The sequence below is a fragment of the Liolophura sinensis genome, chromosome 6 (assembly GCF_032854445.1).
Source record: "Liolophura sinensis isolate JHLJ2023 chromosome 6, CUHK_Ljap_v2, whole genome shotgun sequence".
In the NCBI taxonomy this organism is placed as follows: Eukaryota; Metazoa; Mollusca; class Polyplacophora; order Chitonida; family Chitonidae; genus Liolophura; species Liolophura sinensis.
The window spans coordinates 11,926,010-11,950,370 of NC_088300.1; the positions used below are offsets into that span (position 1 = coordinate 11,926,010).

The 24,361-nt window shown below is 37.4% G+C and overlaps 1 protein-coding gene across 7 annotated transcripts; it reads left to right on the forward strand.

The window, feature by feature from the left end:
- Positions 1 to 1,188: 1,188 nt before the first annotated feature.
- Positions 1,189 to 23,893, forward strand: LOC135466839 (putative FERM domain-containing protein FRMD8P1). Of its 7 annotated transcripts, XR_010444154.1 has the most exons (17): positions 1,189 to 1,302; positions 1,551 to 1,929; positions 5,313 to 5,418; positions 6,029 to 6,100; positions 7,466 to 7,567; positions 10,930 to 11,109; positions 11,474 to 11,575; positions 12,348 to 12,406; positions 13,088 to 13,254; positions 13,786 to 14,001; positions 14,741 to 14,867; positions 15,365 to 15,511; positions 16,313 to 16,409; positions 16,864 to 16,887; positions 18,764 to 18,826; positions 20,192 to 20,544; positions 20,578 to 23,892. XR_010444154.1 is itself a non-coding variant. In XM_064744564.1 (16 exons), exons 2-16 carry the CDS (start codon positions 1,918 to 1,920, stop codon positions 20,203 to 20,205), a joined length of 1,488 nt encoding a protein of 495 aa, XP_064600634.1. In that variant the 5' UTR covers positions 1,189 to 1,302; positions 1,551 to 1,917; the 3' UTR covers positions 20,206 to 20,569. The 7 variants fall into 7 exon arrangements, 5 of the variants coding, with proteins under 5 accessions (XP_064600634.1, XP_064600631.1, XP_064600632.1 ...); XR_010444155.1 differs by lacking the exon at positions 16,864 to 16,887 and having other exon boundaries at positions 20,578 to 23,893; XM_064744564.1 differs by lacking the exon at positions 20,578 to 23,892 and having other exon boundaries at positions 20,192 to 20,569.
- Positions 23,894 to 24,361: the final 468 nt, after the last annotated feature.

Here is a 24,361-nt window from a genome sequence, read left to right on the forward strand (position 1 = left end):
TTATATGGATTGCATTTTCTGAGGTTAGATACATGTGTGGGAAGTAACTTAAAGTATAAAAAGCGACCCCTTAACTAAATTTTGTCAGAAATGTACATGACCTAACGGCTATTTTGAGAATTGATATATATCTTCAGCGTGTCTTTCTCTTTAGACACGTGTACCGCTATTTTTGATGCCACGCCTTTCGAGGCCTTGGCGGCTCATGCATGGTCGCTCATCTTGGCAAGCACAGTAACCACTTCTCTCACCCCTCGCTTTTGCCTAAGTTGCCTACGCCCTGCTGTGAGGCCCCACTAAAAATGGAACAAATCGATAGCGTAAATGACCTCTATGTCGTTACGAAGCCAAAGCCCTTCATGACACGACACTAAATATAGACAGGGTATAAAGAGATTACCTATATTTTGTGAGGTTCGGGATGCTTAGATAATCGCCTCATAAACCTACTTATGCAGTCTCGTTATCATGCCGGGAAATATATATATATATAGATATATATATATATAGGGTCTTCAATGTATGAAGCCAATAAATGCCCGTATTTAGTGCATAAGTTGTGCTGTTAATACAGTCCAATTAGACAGCATATATATGACAAAAGAAGTTTAAATAGACTTCTGATATAGACTATATGCCAGGCCCACACACAACCATGAAAAAGCAGATAGAAGATATATATGTATAGTGCGTGTATCTGTACACCTATGTAATAGACCCACGTGAATACATTCTTTAGCTTTGTTCGTTATTTATCGGATTGTATAGTAGTGAAGGACATGAAGTCTTTCGAGATATTTGTTTACATATAAAGAGCCGCTTTTAATACTACTATGTAGTTCACTATACTATACATATTTTCAAGTTGTGAAATGTAACTATTATGTTAAAAGTTTTTTTTTTTCAAAAGACACAAATATATTATATATGAGCCGAATTGCGAAGAAACATACAAGACTATAGAATGTCATAGACGGGAGCTATAACACACGTCATTCACAGGTGTTTACACTGACCATGCATACACACAGGCCTGTATATGTACATCCTGTAAAGATTCCTATAGTGACCCATTTTGGCGTGAGATAATACAAGGCACTTGTAAGTGTAGTGCGTGTTAGCTTAGCTGACCGCACTCACGCTGATTTCAACATAAAACGGCGTACCTGAGTCACTCAGGCGGCTGACAGTGTAGCATGAACAGGTGCGCTGGCTTTCAAACTAGGTAGACGGGTGTCGGTCGCAATCTTGACTGAAAGAGACTGAGTGCCATAAATAGCCGTTGGATGCATCTATATGTAGGTAAGATTCCAGCCATGAATATTCTGGCATGTGTACATCTGTTTATAGGCCCATTCTGCAATTAAATATATCGGAGTGATATAGGCCTATGTATACGTTTATAGAGTAGATCAATACCATAGGCGACACACGTACATAATAAACCCTATATATATATATATATATATATATATATATATATATATATATATATATATATATACCTGTATTTAACTGTAGCTATACACATATATATGTTTATCTCTCAGGTTCCTCGTTCTGCATGGTACGATGTTAGCTCCAGAAGTCTAATTACCAAGTATTTTCAGCGGTCGTTGCTTTTGTGCAAGCAGACCGTGACTGGAATTAGTAGCTCTTGAGTTCTAACTGATGAGCTCTTGTCTCCGGACAACCTCCTAGACTCCAGCAGCCTTGCCATACCTTCCTCTCCGGCAGCTCTGTTACCCCAAGCTCCACCATCAGCAGCCGACTCCACGCTAAGAATTGGCGCTTACAGTCCATGCTGCTTCCCGCCATGTGATAAAGCAGGTGTCATACGAAACAACACCACCATCACTTGCTTCATAGACTCATATATAGAGAGATATTGCTGTGAATTTCAGCTCAACAGCAACCATGGAAACCTCAGTAAGTATACATATTCAGATATCACACAGCATATATATATGGATATTACTATAATATGTGCATATTTCCACGTATATTTGGATGCATAAACACACGGACACCTTTTTATTGCTTAATTTTGTAAGAATGCATGTATTCATAGGCTATGTATAATTACACTTCTTGTTCATGTTTAGCTAGTCCACCAGGCAAATGTTCATATTCACATTTTGTGTGTGAGCATATCACTCATGCATGTATATATCGATATATACCATTGTACTGATAAGCAAACTAATGTATGATTAGAATTATAGAAAAACAAAGTGATAACATGACCACACAGCAACAACGGGTAACATAACGGAAGACGATATTACAGTGCTTATTATATGCTAAGTAGTTATATGTATGTTGCGATATATACAATGTATATACAGATTTGAACATCTTACACTTGCCTTCAATCCTATTTATCTAATGCAGGTTATGATTTAAGATCTGCATTGAGCTTTGACGTGTATATGCGTGGAGGTCTTTAAGTATAGACCTAAGGTCAAACGTAACACATAGTCTAATCGAGATGCATGGATATCGTCAACACGGGCATTGACATTTTGAATCCCTGTCATACCTGATTTGTCCGGTGTGAGCTGGCATTCGCTAACAACTTACAAAACTGCAGAAGTGTTTAACTGTGACATTCCTAGATCGGGAAACATTACTTCGCAGTTGATGTACATGTATACCCACTGCTTGTCGATTAGTTGATATTTAATTGCACTATTTTTTATTTGAGGCCGTCGCCCAGGCAATGTCCAAACAAACAACGGATAATCGTTTTCAGTTTATTTCTTCTGTTTATGCTTTGTTTAAATGCTATGTCTACGTGTTTTTTTTGACATCATGGTAAATATATAACGGTAAAGGAAAAAGTTTTAAGGGAATATAGGGCGATACGTTGAGAAATACAACTCTAGTAGCTTATCTTGACTAAGTGTAATAGGCCTTCTAGTATACAGTCGATCTGTCACAACCTGTATATACTCATATACAAGTGAAATTCCATGACTTCTCTCTGGATATGTTCAGAACTGTTATAATCTTATTTGACAACAAAGTTATAAACAGTGATAATGCGTGCTCCGTTTCGCCACGCTGGCATTAAGGATAGGCATATGAACAACAAGGTCATTTCCTGACACGGCGATTGTGTGGTACATGCCTGTACTGAAGGGGCAAAGTTTCATTATATTCATGGCATATTCCTAATATATGAACTCCTATTGTCTGTCATGTACTTTATATACAACAGCACTTATTAAAACCCAGAGCGTATGTTGAATATTACTGAAAATATTCGAATTGGTATTAAAATGCAGGTCAACTCGTGTAATAGGCCGATATATGCGATGGTCAGCAAAAGTTTTGGCTCGATCGTTTGTTGGCACATTCACCGTGTAAAGTGCTTATATTTACATAATATTTTGTTTTATTTCACGACATACCTCTTAAGGTACTGTCCTAGAGTACTCTACCTAGTCAAGTGGAGTAGATCTATCAAAATTACCATAGTGCTTGTTGTATATACCTTTACAACATAGTCTTACCATCGAGTTACGTACTTGTGCACTTGTGTTAGCAGTAGCTTGACATCATGTTGGTGTATAATTGATTGATATTTATATACAGTTTACATTGTGACTGTGAAAGAACATTAGGCGATGCTTTTCCTTTGCTTACCTTTATGCGTAACTACGCAATTTATAGGCATAAAGAAGCTGCTTATCTATGGCAGGCGTACGCTGCAAATTTAACAGTAAAAACAGACCTTTCGCTGAATTGCAGTGTAACAATGCTTTTGATAACACATTTTCAAGGTTTAGTTGCTCTTATTATATACCTAATTATGCAGAAGGGTGAACATGTTGTGATCTGAAGAAATGGCTAATTTTTTCTGGTAATGCATAAAGAATGGGATATTCTACGATGTTTGCCAGTTTATAATTTGTATGATGGCTATATATATATATATATATATATATATATATATATATATATATATATATATATATATATATATATATATATATATATATATATATATATATATATATATATATAGGCCTCTATTCCAGGTATGTGACGAAATATTTTAGTAACTATAGTAAGTCTACATATTGACAGGAAGAAGAACCGTTATCCTGATAACTTTTATTACACAAAAATATTCTGCAACAAACATGATAATAACATATTTGCTAAATGTTTAAGTACCGGTACACAAAAATATAAACAAATAAAGTTTCTCGTGGCTTTGACTGGGATGTAAAAATAGCGTGGAAGGCTTCAGCAGCCAACCCGATTATTAAGTAACCTGCTGAGGTGGCAGGTATAGTGGGGATAGTTGTCAACACAGCCTTGTTGGCGGAAGAGCCCATATTCGCGTTCCAATGCAGTAAATCGCGTTTGTTCATCGATGACGTCATTTCTGAATATTAATGACTTCTGACGGAAATATGCATAAAACAAAAGGGTTAGGGGTTATTGAGAACGATAAAATATACCTAAAAAATGAAAATTTTGATGTGATATTTTGGCATATCTTTTCACGTATCCTATTAGGTATGATTTTTTATAATCTCTCTTAATTGATTTGTCACGATGATTTCGTGCACACGATGATATATATATATATATATATATATATATATATATATATATATATATATACACACACATAGGTCTTTGTGTTACGCAGACCCAAAATTTGTGAGACAATTAAAGAACAGTGAGACAGGTCTGCAGCTCGCTTCTGATAGTGTTCACATTTTGTGTGGCTTGGCCTGTTACAGGTTTCCGGCTGGCTATAGTTAGGCCTATGTACTTAAATATTTTATTATCGCCTACTTTTATACTAGCATGGTACATGATTTGAATATTGATTTCACTAATTCACTTTGGACGTATGCTCTTGCGTCTTTCCAACAACACTGAAATGCTTCTCTTTGCATTATTCCGTCCTAATTTGGTACTTTACATGTACATACTTTTTTTAGGTCTGTGGTGGTTTGTGATAAATGTCGTTTTAGGAATTTGCCTTGGAATTATTGACCTATAATTTCCACGTCGGTTGACAGCTGTTATACCACGAATATCTGTTTCAACGCATAGATTTAATTCACTTTCGTTTTTCCCGCCAAACCTTCTCGTACCTTTACCGTCGTATTGGAAATATACGAGCTACTAGTAATTTTTTTTTTGATTTCCCGCATGCGTATTAGTCAAAGCAACGAATCAACAGAGTTGGCCCCTGTAGTGGTGTAGGTATCATTAAGCTGTCATTTTCTATGTGCGTTTGTCTTTGCGCGAATGTTTTATGTGTAAATAAATCTACACTGTAGGTACCGGATGAACGGCAAGCACTGCTGGACCAAGGTGATCGTGAACTGACGCGGTCATCGAAGAGCTGTCAACAACAACAACGACAACCTGTCAAGATGAACGGAGGCATGTATACAAATAAAAAACTAGTCCATCAAGATGAACACATTGTGCTCTTTTAAAATTCTGATATTCATCAGCAAGTTTTTTTTTAAGATGAAGGGATGAACTCACTGTAAAGAGAGATGCCAGAATTTTGACTTCGTCTAGATGGACTTGGCATAAGCACACGTGAAACTGGGAGGGTTGCGAGATTGGTCAGAGCAATCTCTGACCAGGAAAGTTGTATGTCTGACAATTAATAGATTATATGAAGTCACTAGGCGCTAAGGACCTCTGTAAATCAGCTTGAGCTATGTTCATGGGGCATCATTCCATATGTAAAATAAACAGTAGCCAAGAATTAATGAGTAGGTTGTGCAGAAAATAACATAACTAACAGTGTGAGGAAATGACTTCCGACAAGCCTTTTTATGCATATGTATTCCAGTACAAACATATTCCAACATTAATTTGTGAGATGTAAAAAGTTTTAATACAGGGGATAGAAGAGCTGATTATTAAATTCACATGTATATTTTGACAGCTTACATTATCAAAGTAAACATTTTTTATTATGTTGCCCAATCCATGACTATCATATATGCATTAAAATCTTTTTATCTTTCTAACAAAGCAGAGGACAAACATTTGGTTGGTGATTCCCACGATGAAACATTGTCTGTTGGAAAATTTACTGTATCTGGAGGTAAGTATTGCCAAAATGATAATTTCTTTTATGTAAGGCTGTAGTTTGTTTATCAGCTTTATCACATGTTATATGTGAAGCCTATAGAGTATAAAAGTAAAATAACTATGATTGAAGTAGCCATCAAATATTTCTGTAATGTGCCATTTCTGTTCAGTAGTCAACAGTATTGAGAATGTGTTGTCAGTAGTGGTATTTAAGTCAAGATTGTATACCATAGAGGAGACTGTGTGTGTGATAGGCATTGCTGATAGTTTAACTCAGAGAAAACCAACCTTATTTTAAGTTTTGAAAATAATACCTGTTAGCTTGCATCATATTCTTGTACTGGTCTTATTTGAGTATACTTTCCACTTCCTTTTATTTGTTATTTATGTGGTTGGGATTTAATGCCATATTGAAGATATTTATTCACTGATGATAACTACACGAAATTGGTTGATTTATTTATTTATTTGAGTGGTGTTTTACGCCGTACTCAAGAATATTTCACTAATGAGCTGAGCTGAACTTGAAATCAGAGTGAACACAACAAAATTGAAGATTTGATATAAATGTGGCAGCCGACCACAATTTTACACTGCATGGAGCCCTACTTGCTGACTATCAATTCATAAGAATCTGCTGTCATAGCTACTATGTAATAACGTGAACTGTATAAATATATTAGAAAACTTTTTGGCTTGCCTTGCTTCTGGACATGGTTAAGCATGTCGTATTTGTGTGAAGGTTTGAAATGTCTGCTTGTTGCTCTATTTGTCAACAGTACATGTACAGTCTCTTTGTCCCATAAAACATATTTTCATGATCTTATCTCAGGCTGATAACAGTGTAGTCTTGCATGATTCTATTGACTGACATCATGACTACAATATTACTCAACAGTGAAGGTTACATTGTTACATCACCACTGTTACAATGAACTGAGCCATAGCACTACTGAAATACAGAACATTTTGTATAATGTACCTGTATTAATAATGCCATAAGAATGTGTGAATTAAATCAGGCACCTTTGAAGCTTTTTTTGAGGAGAGCTGTCAGATGCTTTAATCCCTTGTAAAACTCAGATAGGCTTGAATGATTACATGTGTGGTGTAGTATTTATGTTTCAAGTTGGTATTTACGACACCAGTGTTCAGGTGAGATAGACTAGGCTTGATTTGGTGAGTACATGTACATGTGTCTCATTTTGGGCAGCATACATGTATGTGTACATTCATGTCTGTATTTGGCAAGCACAGTTTTGTGTGAGTGAGTTTCTAGCAATGTGCAGATTATAACATTTACAGATTGTTTTGCATGTATAGAGTTCATAGTGTCGACTACTGGTAGCTAGATCTAAGATGGAGTTGTGTGTCCCAGGTGCTGTCATGGACAGAGATGAGGGAACTGTCACCCCAGGGCAGCTAGGCAGTCCCCACCAAGGACAGGGAGAGGAGCTGCACTCAGGATTTGATAATTCAAGTACGTATAAAGTTAACATTCTGTTGTGCTGGATTTTGTCACACGAAATAATATTGTTGCATATTTCCTGTTTTCGGTCACTTGATAATCTGTCATGTGAAACACTAGGTTTCTGTCTCCATGAAGAAGGTTGGAAGTTGATTTGAACGATAGCTTGTCAGCCATGTCAACCAAAAGTTTAAAAATCAGGGTATAACTATATGCAAATATGTGTATTTAGTACAGGAGATTTTCTGCCACAAAGTAGAGTGTGGTAGTAATAAATTGAACATCTAACCGTATAACTTAGTATGAGTACATGTAATACAACCTGCGTTCTCTGTATCTGCATCATTTATGCCTTTGTATATCATACCCCAATTATCTTCTCACAAAAGCATGCAGACATGAGGAGGAGACAGGTAATCAGGAAACCAGGTAATGTGGTGTTCTGTATATAATGGTGTTCCTTAGTGTGGTGATACTTCGTGGCATGATGGTTAATGTGTGCATGTCGCTGGAATATTTTTGTCAATGTATCTACATCTTACTACATCTACTTACCTTCAGTTTGTAGATTTTTGTTTTTATGTAAGGCCACTGAAAATACTTGGTCAAGTGAGTCTCAAACTCATGAATTAGAACATCTTTCCTGGATGGCTCTACCAACGGGACTATCTTGCTAAATGGGATAGGGTTACGGGTACATGTAACAGTGCATGTATAGTTATGTGCAGTGAATAGGTAGTATGTGTTTTCAGGCACATACATGTCCAGGGTTCCTGCCAGAAAATAAATTTTCAGTCTGATTGAGGCTGAAAGTTGGTGATAGGGGTGTGTGGAGAGTACAAGAGGGTTGTATTCCTCCTTCAATGTTGAGTCTTTGATTTGTTGTAATACATGATGTTTGTAGTGAAATTCCTGTTGTATCAGCGCCTTACGCCAAGCAAGTCAGCGAAATGGAAATAGGTGCTTTAAATTTATGAATTGTGGGCAATTATCCGGTGAATTACATTGGCCCATGGCTTTGCTTCTGGCACATTTCATCTGACTCCATGGCTTATACGAGGGGCAATCCCATGATATCTTGCTGTGACATTTTACAAGTGGAGTGATTGTTTTTACCACTACACATGTGCCCCTGTGATGGACTTATATAACCTGTCAAGGCACATCATCTTGCACATAAGTAGTTCATTTCTTGTTTCTTTTAAAAGCATTTTCTCAAATTCTTGAAGTCGAAAGAGGTGAGTCGAGTACACCCATCCTTAGACGGATGTTTGGGCTACCATTGGCTTACATGTACGTATTCTAGCTGTCATGGTGGAGCACGTTGGGCCATTAGGTCTACATACACCCTAGCGGGAACCCTGATCTAACATTTTAGTGAGATCAACATTTTAGAATTGATGTTGGGACCTATTTTCCATCATCACCTGGGATTACATGTACATGAGGTTTTATTATTTTTTTTTAATGAAGGTGATGGCTTGATGATTGAAAATAGCTTTTGATTTAATGGGAAGGTATGGTGTTTAATTTTCATGCAGAGTAAGAATTTACGCATTCAGTTATTATGTTAGTGTCACTTATGTCACAGTATTCATTTAACAGGGTGGTAGGATAAGATACTGTGAAGGAACATGTAAGCTGCATGAACATAATAAATGTTTGATATCTGTTGCGTAAAATGTGTGTATGAATGTGTTGTAGAGTTTGCTTCCTGAGTTAAAAGAGAAGCTGAAAACAAAGTTTATCAGGTCTAAATGTTTGTTACCCTACAGGTACATGTACTTAATGTACAAGAACGAAGATGTTTGCAATGAACAGTTTGTGTAGGGGTTAATATGTGCAAGTCCCCCACTTTAATGTTCTCCAGTCACGGACCTTAACTTTGGCTGAACTGTCAAACTACAATAATAGTCTAGGATGCAGGAATTGTGTTTCTCCGAAAAAAGACTTCATTGTGACTCAATATTTTGGCGTTTTATTTAGCCATCACTCTCTTTATGATGACTAAATAAAATGCCGAAATTACACTACTTGTGTAGTCTAGGATACTGTTCAACAAAGTTATCATGGCACTTGCTGATTAGAATCATCATGGTTGCAAATATTTATTTTAAGTTGTGTTGTCATGATAATTAAAATCAGTTTCTCAAGTGATCCTTAATTAAATAAATAAATTAAAATTTCACCAATTACCCAAACAGTGCTTACTAGGAACATGGCATATTTTGTTGTCCCAGTCATTAGGAAGTACTAGTTATAATATTAATGCGTTATTGTAGCGTATGTTTTATACTGTAGTGAATATAACATTTAACGAACAATTATTTGACAATCATAATGGGTTTGTTTGTGTCAGTCTATTTATATTTAAGAGCATTCACCAACATTATACATCATAGAATGATGTAAGCGGTCCTTGTTTAACTTTCATCTGTGCCTGTATCATCATCAGGTTGTAGATATATCTACAGTAATAATTTCAAAAACTTTTAACGCATGTTAAGGCTAGGTTGACTCATTGGGGAAATGACTACTTTCACACATGTTATTGGTGTGATTCTTCAGTGAAGCAGCAGATAATCTATGATAGTATGCAACCTGTCTTACATCTACATTCCTGGTATACACGACACAGATAATGTGACGAAAATAACATTGCATCATAGAAACTGACCTTTTCATAAAAGGAACTATAAAACAAAGATTATGTTTCGATGCCATATGAGGAAAATCATGCTCCAGAAGTTTTGTCAAAAAAAATTCATTTTGGGGGTATTTTTATACCTCTTACTTACTCCTCTATATTATGGATACTTTTCTGTCAGCGGTCAAATTTTTTCAGAAATTACGTCATCTTTGATCTTGCTCGGAACTCGCTGAACACTCCAAAAGTGCCCTGAGCCTGGTTAACCATGTTGCTACAGTGTGCTCAAGGTGACATGTACACAGCTCCGCGCTACTATACTCAACCCCGCCATTACACCCATTCCCATTCAGTCTGTTCTCCAGACCCCCTGCCCCAATTTGGCCAAACCTGTCTATCCCCACACAGAGTTATTTTCAAACCGGGATCATCGTTGATGTCAGTACTGCAGCTACTTAATTTCTGGACCGACCTCTGGGGGCCTTAAGAAAACTGTACTTTGACGCCATTTTTAACCCCCAAAGGGAAAGTTGAAAAATTTGTTTGTACTGTTATATGTTATTACATGACATAATCAGCACATTAGGAAATAACACCAAAGCGTTTCATGTATCCTTTAATGAGGTTCATTGGAGGGACGAGTGTGAAGTCTATCTGATGCTGTGGTCTTGCCTTAGTCAGAGTGGTTCTGTAATCTCAGTTTGTGTCACCTGTGTATGTCTTGTAGTCCTGTTACCTCAGCTGGAGATTGCCATCTACCTGCGTGACCAGACTGTTATACATGTGACCATGGAAGAGGGACAGCAGGCCAGGGCTGAGGACCTGATTGAGGTCGTCCTCACCGAGCAGAAACTTCCCCCAGAGGCTAGGACCATGTTCTGTCTATGGCTGGTCTCACCTCTCCTCGGTATGCTTTGCACAGTTCTCTCCCTTAACTAGTTAAATCTTTACTTAGACCATGAATCATTTTACCTAATTCTGAGAGTTCTACTTATCTTAGAGAAATGTTTTTAGGTGTGTTTTGAATGTTAGATGACTCTGGATAAAACACTGGAAAAGTGTAAGCTTCAACAACTCAGGTAATATTTTACGATCTGTTAGTGTCTCGCAACTGTAGAATTCCTGAGAAAGTTTTAGGACAAATATTTTCTAAAATATCTTGCTCTAAAATAGGGAAACACTTTTGCCTTGATGCTTCTTGTTCTTCCTTACCCATAAATATAACCAGTGTGTTATTACAAGCGACTTATTCTCAGGATGTTGTTTTCCAGAGCTGCGCCTCAAGCCCCATCACAAACCCTTCTTCCTGGTGTCTCAGTGGGCAGATCTGTGTGATAAGTACACAGAGGAGGATGCTGATGACATTGCTAAAGGTATTACACCATGTGGCCTTTCTGCATTCATTATGTATCGTAAATGGCCTATAATTTTGCCCATGGCTAATTTGCCATGACATTTGTTACCTTATAAAAATGCTGTAATTTAGGCAGAAGTTTTAGGTCATTCATAAAAGTACTCCAATTTATGAATCAAAGTAATTTGTCATAACTGCTTACATTCAGGAGATACGCGTTGCACTGCATTTTTACAAGAGTGCATCACGGAGCATTTTGCAAGATGAAATGTGAAATGGTCAGTTTGTGATTGTATTTGCTGAGTACTGAGAGGATCACATACTGATAGTGTGGCATACCTCCCTCTATTTATGAACAGATGCTTATACATTTGCCCTCAGGAATATCTGTGCAGTAAAGATTCTATTCTGTCTTATTCTGTTTCATTTCTAATTTAAATGATATCAGGGTCCTCTGTGGCTCAGTTGGGTAGCGCGCTATCGCAGCATAATGACCCAGAAGCTTCTCATTAATGCGGTCGCTGTGAGTTCAAGTCCAGCTTATGCTGGCTTCCTAACCCATGATGGTCGTGGGTTAGCCCCGGGTTCTGCTCAGTTTCCTCACACCATATTACTGGCGGATGTCGTATAAGTGAAATATTCTTGAGTACGGGGTAAAACACCAATCAAATCAAATAAATAAATAACTGATATCAGGATGTTGCGTCTGCTGTGAATGTAATGCCATTTGATTTAAATTTTGTTTTAAGGGCAGAAGGTAAAATACTGTATGTCTTTGCTTTTATTTCCAGATGAGCCAATGTTGATGTTTCAAAGAGATGTCTTTTTTCCACGACAACAGGAAGCACAGGTTTGTTTAATAGAAATGTATATTACATGTGAGAACTGGTATATCACCTCCAGGAATATTTGCTGCGATAAATCCCATTGGTGTCTTTATTTATTTTTTATCCCACACTTCAGCGACTATTGATTGGGTCTGTCAGACTATCCCTCTTTGATTTCTGTGTGATAACTGTGCTAAGTATGGTCATATTCTAGTAATTTTTTGTGCAGTTTCACTTTGTGGAATGCCAGCTCAAATTTGAAAAACGACCCGATCCATGCATTAGTTTTGAATATATTGAATTCTATGATTCACATTAGTAGTTGGGTTTTAGCAGTAAATGGGACATAAATACAAAAATTCTGTACAAACTCAATAGAATGGAAGCACATGTTGTATGGGTTCTTTAAATTTTTTGTTATACTTTGCAAAACACAAAACATTGGAAAATGGGAGACAGAGTTACATTATGGAACTTCATTTGTCATCAGGAAACCTGCCTAAAGCATCAGTTGTCTCATGCATGTGAAAAGTAAGGTGGGTCTTGATACATTTGTAACATAATTGGACTACTAGACGACCTGTACATTATTAAATTGTGAGCTTACCTGCTGGAGAGGTTATGTTCCTTTAGGAAGTTACATAATACTGTCTGAGGTAAATATTAATTATATATGAATCTCTTTCTGTGTGTGGTGTAAACAGGTGAGGGATAGGGAGACCCTGCTGTACCTGTATCAGGAGGCCAAGTTTAATGTACTGGAGGGGCGCTATGTGGTCAGCCCGGAGGATTACCATCGTTTGGCAGGAATATCAGCGGTCATACACCTGGGACGGTTCGACAGGAAAAGTCATATTTCAGCATTCTACAGGTGAGTTTACCACTTGACAGTACAACACACTGCATAATGTGGCCATCAATTATATGGCCAAAAAGAAAGCCAGAAGTCAGATTTGAACTCCTGTCCTCTGCTGGGATGATAAGGTGTGTTGAGTGGTGGTTTTTTCCCAAGGTTTTATTCCACCCATAGATCAGACTGCTGTCTAGGAACCATAATTGTGATTTTAACAACAACCTGGCAGTATACAGGAAATTTGTATATTCCCTTACTCTCACTGTTGTTGAGGCCCAGGTGGCAAAAGCAGTTGACAGTTTTTGTGTGACATTTTGTGAATTCTGATGTGGGTTGAACACCATGTCTTTCACCAATGTGGTACGTATCTGTACAACACATTGAAAAGTTTGTCACTAACTTGTCAAAGATCCATTTAACCTGGGCCCTTTGTTTCCGCCCCCACAACACTGCCTGCCAATGTGTTTGTTATGCATTGTGTAAAATTTTTGATTATAGCTTTAAACAATAATCAAACAAAAAAAATAAATGCATGTGTTTACTTTGTAGGTCCTCTCTGGAGCAGTTCTACCCAGACTTCATGTTAAAGAAAAAGTGGTCATTCTCAGGGCTGTGGTCTAAGAATTCAGACGATGGGCTTTCCTCTCATCTTGAGGCTGCTCATACAAGGGTATCAGATCAGTACCAGAGCGGAGAGCTGCATCAGGTCTTACCTGAACTGTACAGAGCCTACCTCAACATCCTGTACAAGTACCCGTTTTATGGGTGAGTTCTGTAGTGCATACCTCAACATCCTGTTCAAGTACCCGTGTTATGGGCGAGTTCTGTAGTGCCTACCTCAACGTCCTTTACAAGTACCTTTTTAATGGGTGAGTTCTGTAGTGCCTACCTCAACGTCCTGTACAAGTACCCATTTTATCAATGAGTTCTGTAGTGCCTACCTCAACATCCTGTACAAGTACCCGTTTTATGGGTGAGTTCTGTAGTGCCAACGTCAACATTCTGTACAAGTAACTGTTTAATGGGTGAGTTCTGTAGTGCCTACCTCAATGTCCTGTACAAGTACCCATTTTAAGAATGAGTTCTGTAGTGCCTACCTCAACATCCTGTACAAGTACCCGTTTTATGAATGAGTTCTGTAGTGCCTACCTCAACATCCAGTACAAGTACCCATTTTATGAATGAGTTCTGTAGTGCCTACCTCAACATCCTGTACAGGTACCCATTTTTTATGGGTGAGTTCTGTAGTGTCTATGTCAACATTCTGTACAAGTCCCCGTTTTCTGGATGAGTTCTGTAGTGCCTTTCTCAGCAGCCTCTTCTGCCAAGTTTGAAGCACTTGTTCTAGGGGAGGAACACTCATACAATCAATGTAGCTATTGTATGGGTGTGCTCAGTGAGGACTTCCTCGGAATCTTCTTTAAGTATTCATACTGTAGGTGGGATGATTAAGGCTTACATATGACAAATAAAGACAAATAAATTTTTGTCACTTTTATTACAGAGGAGCATTTTTCACCGGTGACATTGACAGAACAAGCCGATTGCAGTTTCTAAAGGGATTCCAAGATAAGCCTGTGTGGATTTCTATCTCAACTGATGGGGTGACAGTCATTGATCGCGAAAAGAACGTAAGAAAAGAGGGAAAACCTTACTTGTCCTAAACCAGATACAGAGTACAAAAAAGCCACTACATTCTTTGATTTTTTTTGCAAATTGACTACTTAGTCCTTATTAAGTTAAATTGGGTGGTTTTCTTCTCATCTTACTAGACAGACTCTGCTCAATCAAATTAATCACCATCAAAGCCAGGGCAGTACCTTTCAAGCCATTGAATAATTTATTTATAAATGCAGGTGTAATTATAGGAACATTGGCCACCTTAAAGGAGACCTTACAGACGATATGCTCCATCCCTGTTTTCTGTGATATATCACAGTTTCTGTACAGTTGCGACAGCTTGCAAACATAGCTGCAGAACCGTAGACAGTGATATGTTTTTGAACAGCTTGGAACCGATTTTTATAGGTAGGAAATGTTGTGCGATCATGTTGTTCCAGTCTGTTTATTCAATGGGCTCCACATATTTCACTGTTTCTTCTGGTGTATTTCTGATGGTGTTTGACAGGAGGTTCTGCTAGCTCTCCCATACGAGACTTTCTCCTGGCAGTACAAAGAGGCTAAGAAGGTGGATGATCCCCCCATCCTTTACCTACAGTTTGTCTGTCCTGAATCTGCACACAACACCAAGCTGCTCATTGTCGACTCCTACCAGGTCTGTCAGATTTACATTTCTACCTATTCACATGGTGTTAGTACCCCAAGCCTTTAACATTTTTGCATATGAAAGAGCAATCTTCAGTGCAATTTATGCACATTTTTAAATTTGATTGGCGATTTTCAAGGCTTCACAAAAAGTATGATTTTATTAGTCTACTTAGGTTGATGCCCTCAGAAGTTGCTTGAATGAATGCCTTGCAAATATGTGAAAAAGTTGAAGAATTACATTATGAGATATTACATTAAAGTATGAAGTATACAGTAGGTTTGTTAAGCTTTCAAGAGAGACAGATCTCTTGAATAACAGACTGCCTTGCGCAGCATTCATATGTTTTTATTAGGAGCACTTGATATGCAGGTTTGGGGCCTCCGTTGGTCAGTAGATTAGCGTGCTAGGGCAGCGTAGTGACCCAGAAGCCTCTCACCAATGCGGTCGCTGTGAGTTCAAGACCAGCTCATGCTGGCTTCCTCTCCGGCTGTATGTGGGAAGGGCTGTCAGCAACCTGTGGATGGTTGTTTGTTTCCCCCGGGCTCTGCCCGGTTTACACCCACCATAATGTTGGCCGCTGTCGTATAAGGGAAATATTCTTGAGTACGGCATAAAACACCAATCAAAGAAAAAAAAAAAAATGATATGCAGGTTCAATCCCAGATGTGGACAGGGAATTGCTAGGTGCACCTGCTCTCATGGAGCGGTAAATAGACCGTGTTTTAAGGCCACTTGTCCACTAACTGACCAATAAAGTATGTAAAGCACCAGTCAGATAAAACAGAAATGTTTTTGCTTGATTTCTAGGCAAAGTTGATGGATGCCCTGATAGAGACTTGTGTCAACCTAAAGATACAGAAGTACAACACCCCAGCTGAGGATACTGTGGATTCCACTCTCCCAAGTAAGTCAGGCTTTTATCTGTCTCAGAGCTTGGCTGTCAGCAACTTGTGGATGGTTTTGGGTTACTCCCGGGCTCTGCATGGTTTCCTCTCACCACAATACTGCCGCCGAAATATATTTGAGTACAGCGCAAAACACCAATCAAATAAATACATGAAGGAATTTTGATTTGCAGACCTTCTGGGGTTTGTAATAAAAAAATACTGCCATGATAATGAAGAAGTCATTACTATGTAAATTTTAAAGGTTACTAGTGTGACCTTGAGTGTAAAGCGGGATAGAAGATGGGACTCTGGCTATACAAAATATTGTGGCTAAGAGTAGGCATGTTGACCATACTGTGCGCATGTATGGTTAGAAAAAAAATGGTTTAGAAACCGTGGGAGCACAATGTTGGATTTTGTGTGGATTGTCCAGATAGCCCAGTCACCTCAATGTTCATTTTATGATTGCAGGTCCTTCATCAGAAAACACCATAGGTATGGTCATTAGGAGTGTTTTGTTGCACAGTCATCACTTCCCCACCAGCATCCCTGTTCTTTCTGAATTTGTGCGAGTAAAATGTGCAAGTGCGATTGTTTTACTGTCCGAATTTGTTACCTGCATGAAGATCCCTTAACCCAGCTGCATATATGTATTAACCCTCAATCCACACCAGTACATCCCTGCCGTAAGACTCCATCACTCCACATTGTTAGCACACATGGACACGATACCTTATCCTTCTGTTTTTGCTCATGAAGAACCAGTATAATTGTTTTATACTCATAGCATCAGTATCTGTTATCCTTGTCATTTACCCAATAGTTTGTGACTCTAAAATTATTTGTCCATGATCCATCTCTTTACCCTGTTTACCATTGCTTTATCACCCCAAGCTATGTGCTCTGTTGAAGATATTGTTACAAGTTTTGTGATTTTGATTTAGTGTGACTGCCTCAGGGTAAATTGTAAAAACAGCTTCCAGGTGCTCAGTATTGTTGCATGTAATATTATTGTTACTGTCATTTCCATTGTGCATATGTGAAATTGTTCTGTTACTGTTATCTGTTCACAACTTCCAAGAATTTCTACAGGCTCAGTTTCTGTTTTTTTTCTCTTTTTTTTTTCTGGGTTTTTCTTTCGGTAAAACCCATTCTTAGCCACAGATTTTCATAAGAGCTTTTAAATCAGCAGTAGCACATTACAAAGGAACAGTTGGCTTGAAATTGTGGTTAGTTCATAATTTTGTCCTAGTGGTGGGACCAACTGTATGACATACATGTACAGCATCAGCCAGGAATCATACCAGTCACAATAGTAATCGCTTGTGAAGTCGCCATTAAGTCTGTGGCTATAAAATTTTTACTTATTAACAAAAAACAGGCTGAGATATTATAAAATGTATACTCTGAAGAAAAAACACATCCCATAAGACATGTTGTTATCTTTCTGATTTAGAGCGGTCAAACTAGCATTCTTTGGTGACCTTACTAAAATGTAGGTCAAATACAGTCATGTATGTGGGAAGTTCTGTCAGCAACCTGCAGATGGTCATGGCTTTCCTCCCACCACAATGCTGGCCACTGTCGTATAAGTGAAATATTGTTGAGTACAGTGTAAAACACCTATCATATAAATAAATCAAATACAGTCATTTATTCTAGTGACTCATAAAGACATATGTCATCTGATAGGCTGTCCAAGTCATAATAGGTGGAGACAGTGTTCAGTGTTTGATTTAAAAATTGCTGTGAAAGTGCATTTTTTTTAAAAAATACATGTTGCATTTTATAAAGACTATGTTTGTTGCAGGGATTTACATTTTTCAAGCAGGGCCTTATCTTAACCTCGAAACAAACCTCAAAACACCTTTCTGGCATCCACAGGATTCCCAGAATGAGTAGTGAAGTGGTCCTTGGCAAAATTTGAGGTTAAGTCAAGTGATTACTCACAGATAGGCTTCTTGTTGTTGATCCTAATTAGCAACAAGTCCTCAGCTCATGTGAAGATGTTATCAACTTAGTACTAAGTCTGCCTTATGTGACTATAATCTCAGTTTATGAACTGAAACTTTTATTAAGTTGATTGAGCAATAAACAGATTTAGTTTCTGGGATTAGTAGGGCAAAATTTGCTGTAAGGGGCCCAATAAAGTTGTGAAGATTATATTCAATCTAAGATATGGTCCCTTTGACATGGTTACATAAAAGGTTGAAATGTCCGAAGTGGAAAATTTCCACTGAGTAAAATGCCTTTATAGGGAAATGTCCTGGATCCAGCAGTCTTGGTGCTCAGAAGGTCTTTGCACAGCCATGAGATGTGTGAATGAATGTGTTTGTATCATAGTTTAGTACAGGTTTGATTTCTGTTTCAGACCCCTTCAGGACCTGTGCTAACAAACTGGATCGCTTGTGTCTGGAGACCCTCACCCCTGAGGGTAAGACAGCTGTGTTGTTGTAGTGGTCAGTTCACCCTTGGGCATGAGCTTACCTGTTTGTCAGATTGATAGTTTGCTAAGGATGTAATGTCACGCTCAGCATTATTTAGGACAAACCAATTTCATAATGCTGACTTATTCATATTTCTGCCTTGCTAAATTCTAAATCTGCAGACATTCAGTAACAGTATACGGACTCTGGTGCGAATCATGGTCAGCGTGCTAGCTTACATTGAACGCCAAAGGCTAGATTCCTTAATGTTTCAAAATCTATAGTATGACCAGACACAGAATTGAACCTCTGTCTCCAGCCACCCAGCTAGCAGGTATTACTAAACTCCACTGTGGGGACCCCACCAAGATATGTGGGTAAATCACAACCTCAATCCCCAACCACCAACTGACCACCCATGTATATCTATGAAAACAGCTTCTATTGGGAGCATGTGCCCATCTATTGTATCAAGTAGTGGGTTCAATTCTGTAGACTTGTCAAACATGATCAGTCAGCCCAGCAGGTACCTCTTCTGGGGTCTTTCTTAACAGAAAAATTCTGCGACATTTTTGATCAACAGATGGTTGTATTACACTCATGGGGTCCATATCAGTAGCTTTATTCATTTAATATGGGCTTCACTTGGCAGAACTTTGTGAATACATACTGTTACCCCTTGTTGATTTGTCTGTAGATACCCTGCCAGGTGTTTTTGAGAAGTTAGGGTGGGTTACTTAGACATTGCTAATAAAGCTAAGTCACAGCAAAGTCCCTACCAACCTTTCCCACATATAACTCTGCATAAAAGCATATTTGGGTAATCCTAAAGCAGGTGGTTTCTTTGTCTGAGCAAATGATTTAATGCTAATTCTCATGTCACATGACAAAGAATTAAAACCAAAATCAGTAAGAATTTGGAGCAGTTTTAGTGTTTAGTGGAAGTTCTTTCCTTCCAGATACCATTTGTTATTGTTGAAATGGTTCTTTCCTTGTGCTTGTGTAGACATTACATTGTAAATGTCACAAAAATTTCATCTGAAGAAGGAAATAAAATTAACAAAAAAATCATGTAGCTTTCATCCCAGCATTATCAGTTATGTCCATGAACTCACTAACATTAAATTCAAGTATTTTACAAGGTTGTTTATGTGCTCACATCCACCGCACCAACCAAAAAGGATGAAACCATATGAAGGTTATTTTGGAAGTAGTTTTCATTGACACTTATTACAGTTTTATCCCAGACACAGTTTGCAGAATAATGGGAAATGTAACTGAATTGATGCTGGGAAAAAATGCATAATTATTTGTTTCTGGTAACAATTGCTTGAAATAAATTTACAATAATTTCTTTTTTCTTTTCTTCACAGGGGAGAAAGTTTGAGAAAAAGGATTTTCGTGGTTATCTCCCCCTGATAAAGAATCTTGTTTTCTGCTGAGATTTGCAGACATCACTGTAGCACAAATCTGTGTTTCTGTGTGTGTAAATGCAGTATGTTGTATTCATAACAGGGCTTATTACCTGAAGTTAGTAACAATTACTTGATTTTGGTTCTACATATCACACGGGTGATAAGCCACAGTTACATTGTAGGTAGGTCTACGAATATTCAAGCACAATAGGCACAGTGGTAAAATTTGAATGTTACATTCCAACTTGCTGTGAACATAATGATCACTGCTGCACATACGTGTATTCACGTTGGTCATTGTGTATTTCAAGGTGACCATCACAGCCTTCTGTTGGTGTGACAAGGTGACCATCACAGCCTTCTGTTGATGTGACAAGGTGACCATGACAAGGTGACCATCACCGCCTTCTGTTGGTGTGACAAGCATCTTTGTATGTGGCTGTGCTTCTTAAAAATATCTACTTTAACGAAGTGTCTATTTTTCCCAAAGTTTTAAAATGTTTTTATGAGTAATATAATAAGGTATACATAACAAAGTATGTAATCTGGTATAGCGAGTTTGTGAATGGGAATCCAGAATAGCGGGTATAAATGTGACTAATGCTACTAACTTAACCTTCGTGTGGCTTCCAACTTCCAAGGATGAAGGCTTATTGTAGATGTAGATTTTAACACGTCATGGTTAATCATTATCAAAGATTGCTTTTTTTACAAATATTGTCAGATGTTATATTCTCGCAAGTTGATTTTAGTTGTACTTGTATGCAGTTATTATAGATGTAATTGCTTATGATTTGATTGACGTGAGTAATGTTATTTTGTGCATATGTAATAAGTTGTCAGGAATATAAAACTGCTTGATCTCTGTCGTCTGGAAAGAGGAAATATATTGATTATGGGTATGTCATTTGAAACCATTCCAAGGCCAGGGAAAATATTTTTAAAAGTTGAAAAATTGTAGAAATTCCACGACATTTTCAAGTAATGATTCTGGCATATCAATCTTGTTATCGCCATGATGGATCCTTAAAGTAAAAGAAAGCTAAAATATGAAGTGAGGTTCATCATACAGACAATTGTAAAGTATGCATCAATGTACTTTTTTTTTCAGATTTTTGCATAGAGAGTTAAAGCTATTTGAACCTTTGAATTCTAAGGTGGGGTTTATGTACTGTACTATCAGAGTTTAGGAATTCTGATGTCTCTGGAAGTTTTTCCAACTTTGATTCACAACACCGAATGTTGTAATAACTCTTTAACCCAAGAGTAAAAGATTACTGAAATAATGCTCTCAAAAATTCATTCCTTCTGAACATGAGGAAAAAAAGGTGATGTGACGTCATAGTTCCTAAATACCGTCAGTATGGCTCATAAAGCCCACCACAGAATTCATGTCATGCCTGTCAACACGCTTAAAAAAATCTAAAAAAAATTAATGAAAGTATTTTTACACATAGTTAACAGTTGTCTGCATGATGAACCTTACTTCATATTTTAGCTTTCTTTCCCTTTAAGGAAAAGACACCACCACCAAGTGTATATACCAGTATGTATGGATAAAGTATCCCATATCACAGTTCAAGGTAGGCAAATCAATCACGGTGAGAAAATTGAAACAATCCCATGTTACCAGTTTTCACTTTTAACTTATCAGGAGCGAGTTAAGTCTATAACCTGAGAACGTAGCTGTTTCCACTGACGTCACCCTAGTCTTATTTTGCCTTTTAGCCATGTGCGTAGGGTATGAGTAACACAAGGTTGTGTATCCGGTTTCTATAACATGGCGTATCCCATGACTTCGTAAGAATTCCAGAAGTTGATTTGTTGAGTTACCAAGCATGCAGGAACAAAATGACTGTGTTAGTTAAGACCTGTTTCCACCCCTCTTCTGCAATAACTACACTTATATCATTTGTTGTCTTTTCCTTTTAGTATAAAATATCATACTTTGTTATTTCAATATTCAGAGCTACTATTGGCTTATTCCATGCTCTGATCTTTGTCAGTCCATCAGTATTGTATACACACTATAGTAGGGCACATTTATGTTTATAGAAAGTCATATTTTATACTACATGAGTTTATTTCAGCAGTATATTTGTCTTGCAGTGAAGCTCAGGTTTATATTACATGTACAGTATTTTCAGAATTTTTCATTTTTCAAATACATGTGAATTTCATTTCTTAATTTCACAGTACCCATATTTATAACAAAGGACAGCTGGCCAAATATTCATTAGAGAGATCAGTTTATTGTATGTAAATGTTCAGTTCAGTTTCTCTGTATGCACTAATGTTCCGAAGAAAATCATATACTGCTGCTATTTTATATCTTTTTTTGATCAATATTTTAACAAATCTTCAAAATGTGTTAAAATTGCAAGAATTTGCATATTGCTTCAGATATTTGGGTTGAACCCAAATTTGGCCCCTTTCCAGTATTATAAATTTCAAAAATGATTAATACTTTGAACATGTACTTCTGTAACATTTAATGTGTATGTGTTTCTTTCCTTTTTGGTCATATTGGGCTGGAGCTGGCTTCACAGTATAAATAGAACTTTTTCTGTTTTACAACTAACACAACGATGACTTTGTCACTTACCGTTTGTTTATTTCATTTTCGCGGTAGTGAAGAATATTTATGATGGTGGCCAGCATAATGGTGGACTCACTGTGACCACATTGCCTAGATGCTTCAGACTAATTGTGCTATGCTAGTACACAAACTACACAAACATGAAACACCCCCCCCCCCACCCCAACTCACAGTTTATGTGGTCAAGTTAGCTTCCATCAGTACTGTACTACCGATTTAGTTATTAATAACAAAACAAAAACTGTTCTTTACTATAGCTTATAGATGTACATGTGTACATATAATTTTGTATAGATATTTACGCTGCAATATAATGGCTTTAGATTTTTAACACGTTTTAATCAGCTGCCTGATAATAACGTTTAAATTTTGAACACAGCTTCTCAATTTTTGTTCCATTTTTGCCAGATTCAAAGCTAATTACCTAAAAACAGTGAAATTGGAAACATTGTTGTAATAGAGTATTGCCTACAGTTTTTAACTTTTCCAATGTTTTACAGATTTTGTGTAATTTCCTTATGTTCACTGTCAGCAGCCTTGAATTACATATCAGGCAGTGTTTCTAAACATTCCCCATAACAATTATAACCAGGGGAAGAGGCATAGCAGCAGTAAAATCTCTTGCACATTTATTTAAAACAAAGAAAGTGTGTATATGTTTCAGATGTTTAGTTTTGTGACAGCTTTCCCTCATTTACATTTGATCTCATTTATGAATATAATGGACCATTTTATAGATTTTTATCACTTTGTTGTAAAGTTGCTGGTTGTGACTTAAAATTGCTAATAAATCATTAATACCATTAGCCACACTTGTGTTCCCTTTCATTTATAATTGGACACTTACTATATTGATTGTCCCATCCCCTTCTTGTGTGACTTTCATGCCCTAGCATTGAAGCCATGGTATCCTTGGTTGTCTCGTATTACCTCTGTGAAATTTCATCTACTTTAATTAGTCCTACGCAAGTAGTGTCTTGCTAATGGGTGGTTTCCTTTCAGTTACAAAACTGCTATTGTTTGGATGAAATACTCTGTAGAATCTTAAACAGTTCCAGTCTAATAAAATGTTGTGAGTAGACATGCCACCTGAACAGGATTTTGTTTTTAAGAAGTATGGCCTGATTGAGTGAGTGAGTGAGTGCTTGGGGTTTAACGTCGTACTCAACAATTTTTCAGTCATATGACGACGAATGGCCTGATTGAGGATGGTTTGAATGATGGTACATCACTCTGTCCAAATAAGTGTGTATTAATTTTATTGGTGTTACTCCATACTCAAGAATGTTTTAACCAATACGTCCAGCAATAAGGTGGGAGGACAAAGGGCACAGCGCCAGGGAAACCCATGACCATCTGCAGGTTGCTGACAGACCTTCCCACTTACCCCCCAAACTAGTGATGCCCAGTCCCAGTAGACAATGTTTAAAATCGGCACGAATATCTGTATATCATCCTCATCACGCTCACCATGACTAAATTTATGAAATTCTGATAAAAACTAGGAGCCATTTGTGAGAAATTACTAC